The sequence below is a fragment of the Ctenopharyngodon idella genome, chromosome 19 (assembly GCF_019924925.1).
Source record: "Ctenopharyngodon idella isolate HZGC_01 chromosome 19, HZGC01, whole genome shotgun sequence".
Classification (NCBI taxonomy): Eukaryota; Metazoa; Chordata; class Actinopteri; order Cypriniformes; family Xenocyprididae; genus Ctenopharyngodon; species Ctenopharyngodon idella.
In genome coordinates, this window is record NC_067238.1 from 779,210 (window position 1) to 792,050 (window position 12,841).

At 36.5% G+C, this 12,841-nt stretch overlaps 1 protein-coding gene across 1 annotated transcript; it reads left to right on the plus strand.

The window, feature by feature from the left end:
• Positions 1-1,802: 1,802 nt before the first annotated feature.
• LOC127500560 (perforin-1-like) lies at positions 1,803-4,177 on the plus strand. Its single transcript, XM_051871783.1, has 3 exons — positions 1,803-2,000; positions 2,160-2,680; positions 2,794-4,177. Exons 1-3 carry the CDS (start codon positions 1,998-2,000, stop codon positions 3,998-4,000), a joined length of 1,731 nt encoding a protein of 576 aa, XP_051727743.1. The 5' UTR covers positions 1,803-1,997; the 3' UTR covers positions 4,001-4,177.
• The last annotated feature ends 8,664 nt before the right edge of the window (positions 4,178-12,841 follow it).

Sequence of the window (12,841 nt, forward strand, 5' to 3'; positions counted from 1 at the left end):
TCACCTATCAGTTAAATTGACTGCTTTTGCAGTAGATTTACATGATAATGTAGTAAAATAACAACAATAGGCTAAGGCCTAATAATAATGATCATATAGGCACCAAATTATGTTTCTGCTGGTGGGTGCCCACATTCCATACTATTAATTATACTTGGAGTTCATTTTTCAAGAGCATTGTCTTTTTCTTCACACGATGCTGTGCTTATGAATTCATTACACAGTTATTCATGTCTCGTAAAGAGAAATACATGGACAGCAAATACATTACCAACCAAACAAAAACACATATTATTTCCATGTTGTAGCAAGTCGCACTCTTGCTGATATACCTTATGACTTTGCAGTTAATTTCTTAAAATGCAATTTATCATCGTGCAAAATACAGAAAGCAAGCTTTTGTGTCAGGTTATGTTGTAATGTAAACATAATGGTAAAATTGTGTGTATTATGAATCCACCAATCAGAGAGGTTCCTGAATCTCAATCATTTTTTGAGATAAGCACCCACGGGATCGGCGCTAATAATAATAATTTATTAATAATAAATCATATGGTGTTGAAGAATAAATGGAGGCTTATGCTCCTTGGCCGACTAAAGGTTGTCATGGAAATGCTTGATGTAGCCTATTTTTTATTGATTTTTGCCAATAAGTTAGTAAGTGCTGGGGTAAAATGTATATTTTGTATTGAAAGTACACTAAACCATGTCTATAAAAAATGAGAGTATTAGAATATCACAAATAAATAGATGGCCAAGATTAAGAAGCACATCATTTTTAAAAAATAGCTGTCTATTGCACCTTGTGGCCAAATTGTAACATTTCCTTATATGCAGATGATGTTGTTTGCTTTCTGCCGAATCCTGAGCGGTCAGTCCCTTTACTGTTTTTGGTTCCTTTTGGCAGGAGGATTATAAAACAGAAATCTCGACTGACACTCCCACCTGGGTTGCTACTGAAAAAAATGGCCTTCAAAACAGTTCACTCCCAGCACTTCTCTTTTCGGCTCCTGTATTGCCTGCATCTGTTAAGGTGGATTTATTGTTTCAAACTGTTTGAAAATAGGGCACCAAATTAAGAAGGAGTGTAGATTACCTGACACCGCTGTTTTTGCCCCAACATATCGCAATCACACCCTTTCCCCTTCTCTCTCAGATGCAGCATTCAGCATGTGGAGGCTGAGTGGCATTGTTACCTTGGAGGATTTATATATTAACATTTTGCTTCTTTTCTTTTCCCACAACATCTTTTTGTGACATTCACAGATTAGAACTTATGAATCATGACCTAATTTAGAGGCTCTGCTGGAGGAAAGAAGGATTTATAGGCTATTGTTGGGCTCACCTGATTCCAAACATCTGATTTTAGATTTTGTAATTGTGTTTTCTGAAGAAATTAGTTATTCTATGCATTCTTTAAAAATGCTTCTATTAATTCTAGACATCAGTTAATTCAATTTAAGGTGATGCACAGATAGGACTATTCAAAATCTTTAAAAAAAATCCCCCCCCCCCCTTTAAATAAATAGTTATTAATAATATTTTATATTGTTGTTGTTGTTATTACTGATATTATCATTAATTGATTTGTATATATTTTCGATCTCGTTTTCTTTTGCTTTTTTGTAAAATGTAAAATTCTAATAAAATTAAGAGTGTAGTCATATAGGCTAATGTAATGCTAGCTAAAGGATGGTGAAAAAAACTGATGTTGCGTTAATTGCGTGTTAAACTGAAAAAATTAATCGCATGTGTTAATGTGTTAATTTTGACAGCACTAAAATAAAGGTGACATCACAAGGAGTGTAGCAAAAGGGAATCAAGAGGCGGGACAAGGGGGGCACATATGGTCAACACAGAAAGCTGACATTCACATCACTGCATATTATTTGTACTACAAAACTTTGACACCCACGACTACACGAGCATCATATAAAATGAGCAGTTAGAGAGACAACATATTTCAGATTCAGTTGATCAGCTCACCTGTGAATTTAATGGTAAAGAAAACTGATTGTTTTGCATACGCCTTTGTAATTTGTTTATAATGGTAAAAAGATAGCAATATTGTTGATATGATCAATTTTATTATTGTTATGTAAAATTTGACACCTATAATATTTTGACAGAAATGTTGAAATGTTCTTATCTCACTACAGATCATGGGGCACTTCCAAGTTTACCTTGTTGTTTTCTGGGCATTGCTTCTAATGACCATTTCTGGAGAGGATGACATAAGTGCATCAAAAGAGTGTGAAGATGCTCCATTTGTTCCAGGGTACAATCTTGCTGGAGAGGGATTTGATGTTGTGACCATGGAGCGAAAAGGATCTTACTTGATCAACATGGAGAAATGGGATTTCGGAAACGGCACTTGTAAATTGCGCAAGAATAATTACATGAATGGATTAAAACAGAAGCTACCAGCAGCAGTTGTGTCCTGGAGGACTTTGCCAAAGTGTTCAATGAAAGTCTCCAGTCAGATCTTTGAATCAAGTGAAGCACTGGTCAATGATTCATCATCATCACTCTCGGTCGGCTGGAAAGTTGGTTTAGATGTGAACGCTCCTGGAGCTGCAGTTGGAAGCACTCATTCCAGGGAAGCGAAATTTGCAATGACAAAATCAAAACAAGACAAATACAGTTTCACCAAACATAAAGTTGCATGCAGCTTTTACAGGTAAGAGAGCTGGGTTGTTTTCCTCATAGAATGACTATGAAAAGAAATGGAAACTTTAAATTGCTCCCTCTATGGTCCCACTGAATTCAAGCATGTTTACTGTTTCTTTACAGATATCGTGTAGCTGAAAAGCCTCCTCTTAATGCAGAGTTTCTTGAAGCAATCAAATCACTCCCTGCATCCTACGATCCAGACGCCTACCGCAACCTGATCACCACATATGGCACTCACTATATCAAAGGTGTCAAGTTAGGGGGCCAAATGAAAGCCATAACAGCCTTCAAAACCTGTCAGGCAACAGTGAAAGGGCTTACAGATACTGCAGTAAAAGACTGTTTGGATGTAGAAGCCTCTGGTTTATACAATGGAGCAACTGTGAAGACAGAGAGCAATTTTTGTCAAGAACAGAAAAGGAAGATGGGGACAAATCAAAAGTTCAGCTCTATGTTCAGTGAGCGTCAGACAGAGATTATCGGAGGAAACATAAATGGAGAAGATCTGCTTTTTTCTGGTTCATCACACCCAAATTCCCTTAAAAACTGGCTTGAGTCTCTGAAGAGCCTCCCTGACATTGTGCACTACTCTCTGAAACCCCTCCATTTCTTACTGAGTACTAAACACCCTGCCAGGAAAGGACTGAAGAGAGCTGTTGAAAAATACATAATTGAAAATGCCCTCATGAAGGTTTGCTCTGAGTCTTGCAAGATTGGCAGGAAGTGCAGTGCAAGAGACCGATGTACTTGTGTTTGTGAAAGTAGTCAAATTATAAAGTCTAATTGCTGTCCAGCTGAAAAAGGACTTGCCACCCTGAAAGTCTACAGTCTCAGAGCTAAAGGTCTGTATGGAGATGTAAGTACTCAAACAGATGGCTCTGTATTAGTTAAATATGACACACAAAAGAAGCGCACTGATATTATTAATAATAATGACAATCCACGTTGGCCAGAAACATTTGAGTTTGGTCCAATTAAGATCAGCATGGCCAGTGTACTAACTTTTGAAGTTTATGATGCAGACAGCTACTGGAACAGCGATTTCCTCGGTACATGCTCTTTTTACCTTAGAAGTGGAGTTGTGCGTGACACTTGTGTTTTTAAATATGGCACCTTCTTTTTTACCTATGAAGTGAGATGTGCTCCCAGTCTACAAGGCCCACAGTGTAATGAACACAAACCTTCTCCAATGGCTGCCCCTCTGGCTGACATTTTCAGCTCAAGAAATGGTGTTCTGGTTAAAGATATGCCCAGGCTTGAATCAGCTTACAATAGCTCAAATAAGTTCAACTTCAAGAGTACTTATGAAAAGCTATTTATGCTGTGACCTGCATCTTGAATCCATTCTTTATGCATGAACAATAGCCCTAATATAGCCTAACAGCACTTTCATCTGCTATAGAAAATAAGTGTATTAGTATCCTTTGCTTAGTTCCTAGTTCCATTGCTTTTCTGTTTTATTTTCTGTTTGTTTTTTTGCATTAATAAAGCATTCATAAAGACAGATCTGTATGTTTTTGTTCTTTTGGGTTTTTATTATTTTGGACTTGCAAAAAGTAATAGTATACACACTGTACACTGTCATTTATACAGTGCACTAACTACAGGGAGTGCTGGTACTTCCCCAAATTTTTTTTTTGTACATTTTACAGTAGTCATATTTCATTTTCACGGTTCATATTTGCAGGCATAGAGAAAATAAGTTGAATTTGGAATTGCATACTTCTATTGTAATTACTATTTGTGCCATATAAAAAGATGGCAACTTCTAGCTTGTGTATGTCTATTGCAAACTATTATTGATATGAAATTGGAATTCTAACAGATAGCTCTCTCTAAATTCCGGGTATCTTTTGTTCTTTGAAACCACACTAATGGGGAAGACTGCTGACTTGGCAATGGTCCAGGAGACAATCATTGACACCCTCCACAAAGAGAGTAAGTCACAGAAGGTCATTACTGAATGGGGTGGCTGTTTACAGAGTGTATATCAAAGCATATTAAATGCAAAGTTGACTGGAAGGAAGAAATTGGGTAGGCAAAGGTGCACAAGCAACAGGGATGACCGCAAGCTTGAGAATACTGACAAGTAAAGCCGATTCAAACACTTGGGAGAGCTTCACAATGAGTAGAATGAAGCCGGAGTCAGCGCATCAAGAGTCACCACACTCAGACATCTTCAGGAAAAGGACTACCAAGCCACTTCTGAACCAGAGACAACGTCAGAAGCATCTTACCTGGGCTAAGGAGAAAAAGAACTGGACAGTGAACAGTGGTCGAAAGTCCTCTTTTCAAATAAAAGTAAATTTTGCATTTCATGTTGAAATCATGGTCCCAGATCTCTAATATGTTACGTAGGCAGCTGAACTAAACTACAAAATCTAACTTTATTTATAATCTTTAATTATTTGCAGAATATTATATTTAAATCAATCAAGGACAGTTATGTGGGCTGGACAGTTATGTGGAAGGGCTTTTTATATATGCCTTACATTCAAGCACATCATCTTCTGGATGCATGTGCTTTATAATCTTCATTTTGGTTAACAATAATCACAGCAATTATGTAATTAATAGAAGTGTAATTAATAAATGATGCTAGGTAATGAAGCTTAGGTCTCATTAGTTACTGTAGTGTATATAGGCTATGTACTCTATGCTCCATATAGAGGCTATGTAGTTGTGCTCTGTGAATCACTAAATACTTTTGCGTCATCCATCACCTCTTATTTATATTGCTTATATGCTCATGTATTAACACTATAGGATTTCCTGAGCATTTCGAAGTAGGCCTGTTAATGTGATAAATAAGTGTCTGTGGTTTGTAAATATGTTTCCAAGCTGTAGCGTTTCACACATTAGCTGAGCTGAGCAAAAATGCATTTAGCAACCTTTCTGTATGTGAGAATGTGTGAGAATCAATAGCCACACACTTGTGCACATATTTATTAGACTATTGACCTAGTTTGATGGCAAAAGTAATGCCACCTACAAATAACTAGATAGGGATCAAACATGTTAAAGATTATGGTGGGGTTAGACTACAAGAGTCCGGCCTGTTCATGATCATGGCCTTACAATCCCTACTATCAGTGTCAATCAAGTAATTTGGGATAATGTTTCTTAGAGGTTTTGTCTAAAAAATCCAAAAAGAATTCTAACAGAATTTTTGTTAGAAATTGGGATCAGTTGGATCAAACAAAAGTTGACTTTTTATTATTATTATTATTATTTTAGATGTAAATATAGCCACAAGCGGCAATCACTGGGGTCCAAGAATAAATTGCCCATGTGGATGATATTTTGGGTTTGATGAAGCAAGTTAGCAATACATGCTGGTGTCAAAAGGGACCACTGACTTCCAAAGTAAATCACTTATTTCAGCCTGCAAAAATTATTTTAATTATTTATTATATTTCTGTCTGTGGCCCGAGATGTTGGGATGGACTCGAGCAAAACCATGATACTGCAAAGGATAAATCGTTTGAAGAATAGATGAATGGATCCATGGATATAACAAATAAAATGGTTTTCATTTTAAATTGACAGCAATAAAATTAATAATGTCTGTTTACTTGATATTATTAGAACATATAAATGTCACGGGTCAGTGACAGAAGAGAGGAAAACATGATGCTTGGATAAAAATGCAGCAGTCCTTCTTTTACTCAAAAGAATCTCTGGCACAGGAAGGCCCAGGAAAAACCACAGGAGTACTACACACCAATCATTCAATAGGCAACACCAAAGAACTGAACTAAACTGGGTATAAATACAAAATAAGGCACAGGTGAAACTAATCAGTTAACTAATCAGAATCCATGTTGACAAACAAGGGCATACTCAGAAACTATGACAATCAAGTAAACATGAACTTAAAAAGTACGAACAAAAACAAAGATGAATCTTGACAATAAAAGTTATTTTAACACTGAATGATCTATAAGCATTACACAGTTTTTTTGCAAGCTGGTTATATAAGTCAATCTATCGAACCATTTACACAGACTTTAAACTATAAGATCTAAAAGGATTTGTTATTCTGTGGCTCCCTCTGGTAGACAATATTAGTGTTATGGCCTTCATCTTTGAATCCCATTGATATAAATGTTTAATATTTAAAAAATTGCTGTTAGCGCCCCGAGCATCAGAAGTTTATGAAACTCATCAAACTGCATGTTTGCTCAGAATGTCTTGTTGTCCATGTGTATGAAGTTCTGTGAGATTTGGATTCATACATTCAAACCGATGAAAAAAATAGATGTCTTATCCTGTGGTTCCCTCTAGTGGACAACATTATTACAACATGTTGTAGTCTGTCGGCTATTTTGAGTTGGCAAAAATTTATTTTTCTAACTCCTCCTAAACCACTTGACTGATTAACACGAAATTTGGCATGTATCATCTATAGACACTTATGATAAAAAGATATCAAAAGAATTTTAATTATTCAAACCACTTATAAGATATAAGCCCATTCATTTTGTGGCCATGGCTCCATACACTTATTAAACTATATCTTCTAAACTACTTGATGAATCCAAATTCTTTTGACAACTTTTTGTCACCATGGGTCTCTACATGATACATACAGAATTTGGTGTTAATTTGACAAATGGTATAGGAGGAGTTTGAAAAAATATGTTTATCAAAAAGCTCAAAATGGCAGAATATATAATTTACGGAGATATACGTTTTGAGATGTACATAAAACGGAGATATACATTTTGTTCAGCTTGACTCAGAGAAGCAGAGGAAAAAAGAATTTTGATTATAACCTGTAAGGTTGTGGAGATATGAGCAAAAACGTAAAAGTACTTATTATAGCGCCACCTATGGCCCATTCAGAATGGTGTGTGCACCTGAGTAGTGGGAGTCATTTGGGACCATGCTGCCAAATTTGGTGTTTCTAGGACTTATGGTTTTGGCTGGCCAAACACTTTTAGGACAGAAAAAGGAGCCGTTCACATATCGCGTCTTTTGCGCCCTCAAATTCGTTATTTCAAATGTAGCCGTGCGGCAGGCGCGCTCATAATGACACACATGCGATGCATTTTCCAGGCGCATCGAGATGAAAAATTCTCAACTTTTCAGAATGCCGCAAGCGCACCGCAGGTCATGTGACAAGAACCAACCGATCAGCTTCGGCCTTTCCGTAACAAAACATCAAAAGCTCTGCCGAGCAGCTGATCATAGCTGTACAGGTATATCTAGTAGTAAAGCTAATGCAAGGGCTAGAAATCAATTTATCTTTGCTGAAACTTCATACTCCTCGTGGAGAGCGCAGTTCATGTTTGCATAGCAACGACAGACACCACGGGAGCGCAAGTGCTTTGGAAAGAAGGAGAAAGCGGCGCGGCTGTGCTTTCCACGTGTTTTTAGACGCGATATGCAAACAGCCCCAAAGAATAATATACGTAGCTGCGAGCAGCAATTATCGGGGTTCAAGCGCTTTAAGGCCTTTAAAGGGGACATATCATCAAAATCTGACTTTAAGTGCTATAATTGGGTCCCTGATGTATCTACCAAACCAGAAAACATGCTAAAGGACAACCCAGTAACTGTTTTGGTAAGCCTTTCTCTGCAAGCATGTGAAAAAATGAGCCGCTCAGATTTCGCTCCCCTTGTGACGTATGTTTCCACCCACAGCGCCGCCGTTTTGTTTTCGCAAAACGTCAACTGTGCACCAGTAACACTGGTCCTAGAGTGCAGCTGTCCTGCACAGTTTAGCTACAACCCTGATCAAACACACTGCGATATCTTCAGGATTACTAAAGCTACGTGAAGGAAGGTGAGTTGGGTTGGAGCAAAACTCTGCAGGACAGCAACACTCAAGAACGACTGTCCCTGAGCTTGTGATATGTCACAGCTATGTAAACATTATCATGATCTGTTAATGGCTATAATAGTAAACATAGAAGATAACATAAGAGATATCTCCATAAACTCCTGGCATCTGAGCCACTATCCTTAGTGGTGTAATTTTATTTATGAAGGGAATGTGTCCAAATAAATTCATATACCAGCATGTACAAGTCATTTTACACCAGACTGCTTTGCACACAAGAGTCACACAGGATTGCACATAAGTTGATTCTCAAAGATGGATCGATACCAACTGTTCATGATCCAATTTCATATATATTTCATGATGTTTGCCAATTGTCTTTCTGAATGTGTTTCTTTAACACGTTGCTAATGTACTGTTAAATCTGGCTAAAGTTACCATTGTTTCTTAACTTGTTAGTGTTGTCATTTGTATTATATTATTAGGACTATCATCAACATTTTATGTTAAGGTGCTATGCAAAGGAAACAAAATGATAACCAATGGCAATGCTGATTTCACAACTGTTAAAGAAAATGTCTTTCATAACAAGCACTCTTGATAAAATTTGTGAATATAGTTTTATCACCTTGCTGTTTGATATTGATGTGGGCTATAGTTTTGTAGTCTGTTTTTAAAACATTTTCAATGAGGAGTATTTTAATGAGAGATTTAATGTGCATGTTGGTGTACAGTATAAGTATAAAACAGTATAAAACTACAGTAAAAATACAGTATAAAACTATGGCAGGCCAATTTGTTAATACTAGTTTAATAATAACAATAATAATCATTTTAAAATATTAATAGGAACACAACTATAATATCGTCTTGACTATCCATTAACACATAAGTTATTGGCAATATCTCCAACTATCGTAAATTCACAATATTATTGTTAATTGACACAACCCTATTTTGGTGTTTGAATTCTAACATTGCTTTGCTTAGGGTTTAAGAAGAAAAGGTGGTAACTGTTGATCAGGAAGATCACAGCAGTGCATTACTGTTACAGACGTACAGGTAATCATTAGATACTAGTTCTACTATACAGTGTATTGTTGCACGACTGTATTACTGATCACTGTATTAGGGAGTTAAAACCAATGTCATCCTCTGCCTGGTAAGTCACAGAGGCTCTGGCTCTCTATTTAACACAACATTATCTGAACTTTCAGGTTAAATCTTATGTTTTCTTATCAGTTCTAACAAATACTTTTACCTTTAAACAGCTAAGATGTTATATAATAACAACTTTATTAGAGTTAGAGTTAAAGTTATGGGAGTTAGAGTTGTTCCTATTATTGATTCAAAATAGCAGTGTAAGCTTCTAGCCTTACAAGATGACAAGTGAATCATGCAGAAATAGCAATAGGCCTAAAACGTCATGCAAAGTCTGCCTTAAGTCTACAGCTGTGATGATGCAGCCAACTTATAGTGAGTGCTATTTATATGGCCTCACACTGGGGCAAGGCAGGCCTCTACTTCATAGTTCATTTTGATTCCTGAAATCAAACTTGCCTTTTCTTTTTGAGGCACTTTTTAAGTCTTCCCATCTTGAGCATGGCCAGGTCTACGGTTCTTTGTTGGGCTTTTTCAGTTACAGTGTTACAGTGCACTTCAGAGTCCTGATAAACCCACTTAATAGTCTAACACTATGAATACAAAATTCCAGTACTTTAACAAATTTTAGTCATTTTTCAATCTAGTTTGCTTGTGTACCACAATAGAATAGTTTGCTTAAAAAGGTAATGAAAACAAACTGAAACATATTTAACCAACACATTGTGTAAGCAGTTAGAAAACTCGGGTACAACTAGGGTGACCAGCACCATCATCCTCAAAGAGAGGACTCTTTGGGTAATTGATAAACATGAATGGTAGTTCAGGGGATAAATATGTGGACATTTGCAGTGAAATACCTTTGGTCTCTGATGTATCTGCAATTGCCAGCACTTTGGTCGTCGCAGATATTGTAGATTTCACTGTTTGTCACACCGCCTGCACACCCTGGTCTTCAGATATTGTGACATGCACTGTAGCTGTGATAAAAAAAAAAAGGTTCAAAATCCAGTTAATCCGGTTCCCAACCCTAGTCCTGGAGTACCCCTAATACTGCACATATTTTATTTCTCTCTGACAAACCCATCTGAGGTCTTGGAGCTTTTACACTGCAGTCGAGTGTTCATCAAGCATAAATACAGCTAAGGAAGTTTGTTCTAGTAGACTAATTTACAGACATATGCACAAACTCCTGAGTCAAACAGAAAAGTGTATCTGAGCTGTGGTCAATCACGGAAAGAGAGTCATTGTTTTGTATTGTTCTTTTGGATTATTTCAATAAACCTGTTTTTGAAGCATATTGCTTGTGTGGCTACTGTTTTTGCTTCTTTTGTCTAATTGTTACAACTTACCCCAGCATGTGTTACAACCTATCCCGGCAGTGGGGTAGATTCTAACAATGACACACCATGTAATCGACATCAACTCATAAGGGCTGTGATACTCTTACAGAGGTTTGAATTGGTGCCTTTTGTAGTAAACAAATATGGGTACATTGTAGAAACGTTTGAGCACTCTAGCTCAAATATTCATTGAGTTACAGATGCTGTATATTATGCTATTTTAATAAACATGTGCACAAGGGTGTGGCTATTGATTCTCACATATATTCATTTGTTTGCATTTCTTAGTACTTAGAACAGTTTTCCAAAAAAAAAAAAAAACAAGTGCTAACTTAGCCTAAGCCTCAAAGTGCTGTGCGTGAGATTGCTACGTGCATTTCAGCTCAGCTTAGCTGATGTGTGAAATGCTAAAGCTTAGAAACACAGAAACTACTTACAAACCACAGACACTTAAATGTATCACATCAATAGACATACTTGGAAATGATCAGGAAATCCTGTAGTTTTAATACATGAGCATATAAGCAATAATATTAATTGCATAGTGATTTGGTTTTTCTTGTATTGTTGATGAATAAGAGATGTAATAAATGAAGCTACAGTATATTTAGTAATTCATGGAGCACAACTTAGGTCAGATATGAAGACTTCAGATGCAAAAGCCTCTAAGTACCATAGGCTACCTGTGTAAAGAACATGTAGATCTAACAAACAAAAACATAGTGTAAATTAGTGTGTGTTAATGTGTGAATATTCTCAATCAGTATTTTCAAAATTCAGTATTTTTAACCCTGAAGTGCAGGCTTAAAGGGCAGACTGCATATAGGGCACATTTTACCCACACTTCCTTTAGCTTTGAGTTGCCAAATGGCTCCATACAGACAACATACCGTATTTTTCTGAATACAAGACAATGTTTGGGTCGGAGGGTTGGAGATAAACTCTGCAGGACTGTAGCTCTCCAGGACCGACGTTCGCCAACCTTTGTCTAGACTTTTACATGTCAATAGTACACCCACAACAACAGGTGGCGCCAAATACGCGTAAAACGAGTGTGCCATATTTTCAATACAAAAATTAAAATATGAAAAATATGCAATATGAAAATTATTTTATAAAAATGTAACATTATAAAAATTGTCTTTATAAAATACAAGATTTGGTCTGTAAAAACAATGGGGGGGGGGGGGGTCGTCTGGCCGGCACACATCTTAGCCTATCTGTCTTTCTTTTCCACTGTCTAGGCATTATTATTAAAAAGAAACTGTTCTTAGTTGTATTTAAGCGGATGGTTTTAACACTTTTTAAAGATGTTTTAACCCAACGTAACCCTGTCAGCCAGTGTTTAGCTAGCTGTATTAGCATAATTGTTTGAAATTAGCAGGTTAAAACTGCATCACATTTTGCCAGAGAAACTACAATTTAATCTAACACAAGTTATATGATTTTATCTGCAAAAGTTTAAGTACTAAACAAAATATAGTTTTAGTCAAAAAAAAAAAATAATTCTTACCTAAATATCTGTTTTTTCTTTATAAAATCTGCATGTACCTATTTACAGCCTTGACAACCATTCAAACGCCCCTCTGTTGATGGCCTCGCATCATAGGACTTCTAGCTTAACCCTGATTGGTCGAATTGGTGGCGTTACAACTCTCTCCGTGTAAAAGTTTTTATTTTAAATGTAATAAATCAGTATAAACTCATTTGGCTTTTGTTTCAAAATTATGACAGAAGTTCCACAGGGAATTATTTTTCATGACATGTGGTTTCTTGTGGTTAATGCAAGCATATTAGCTTATGTCTGTAGTTCCTAAAGGACATTTAAAAACAATTCCAAATTAACATGACATTAAGCATATCACGTACATGGGTTTGTTTAGTGACTGCGATGTTATAAAAACATCATCAGTGCGCTGTCCCTTCAAATGGCAAA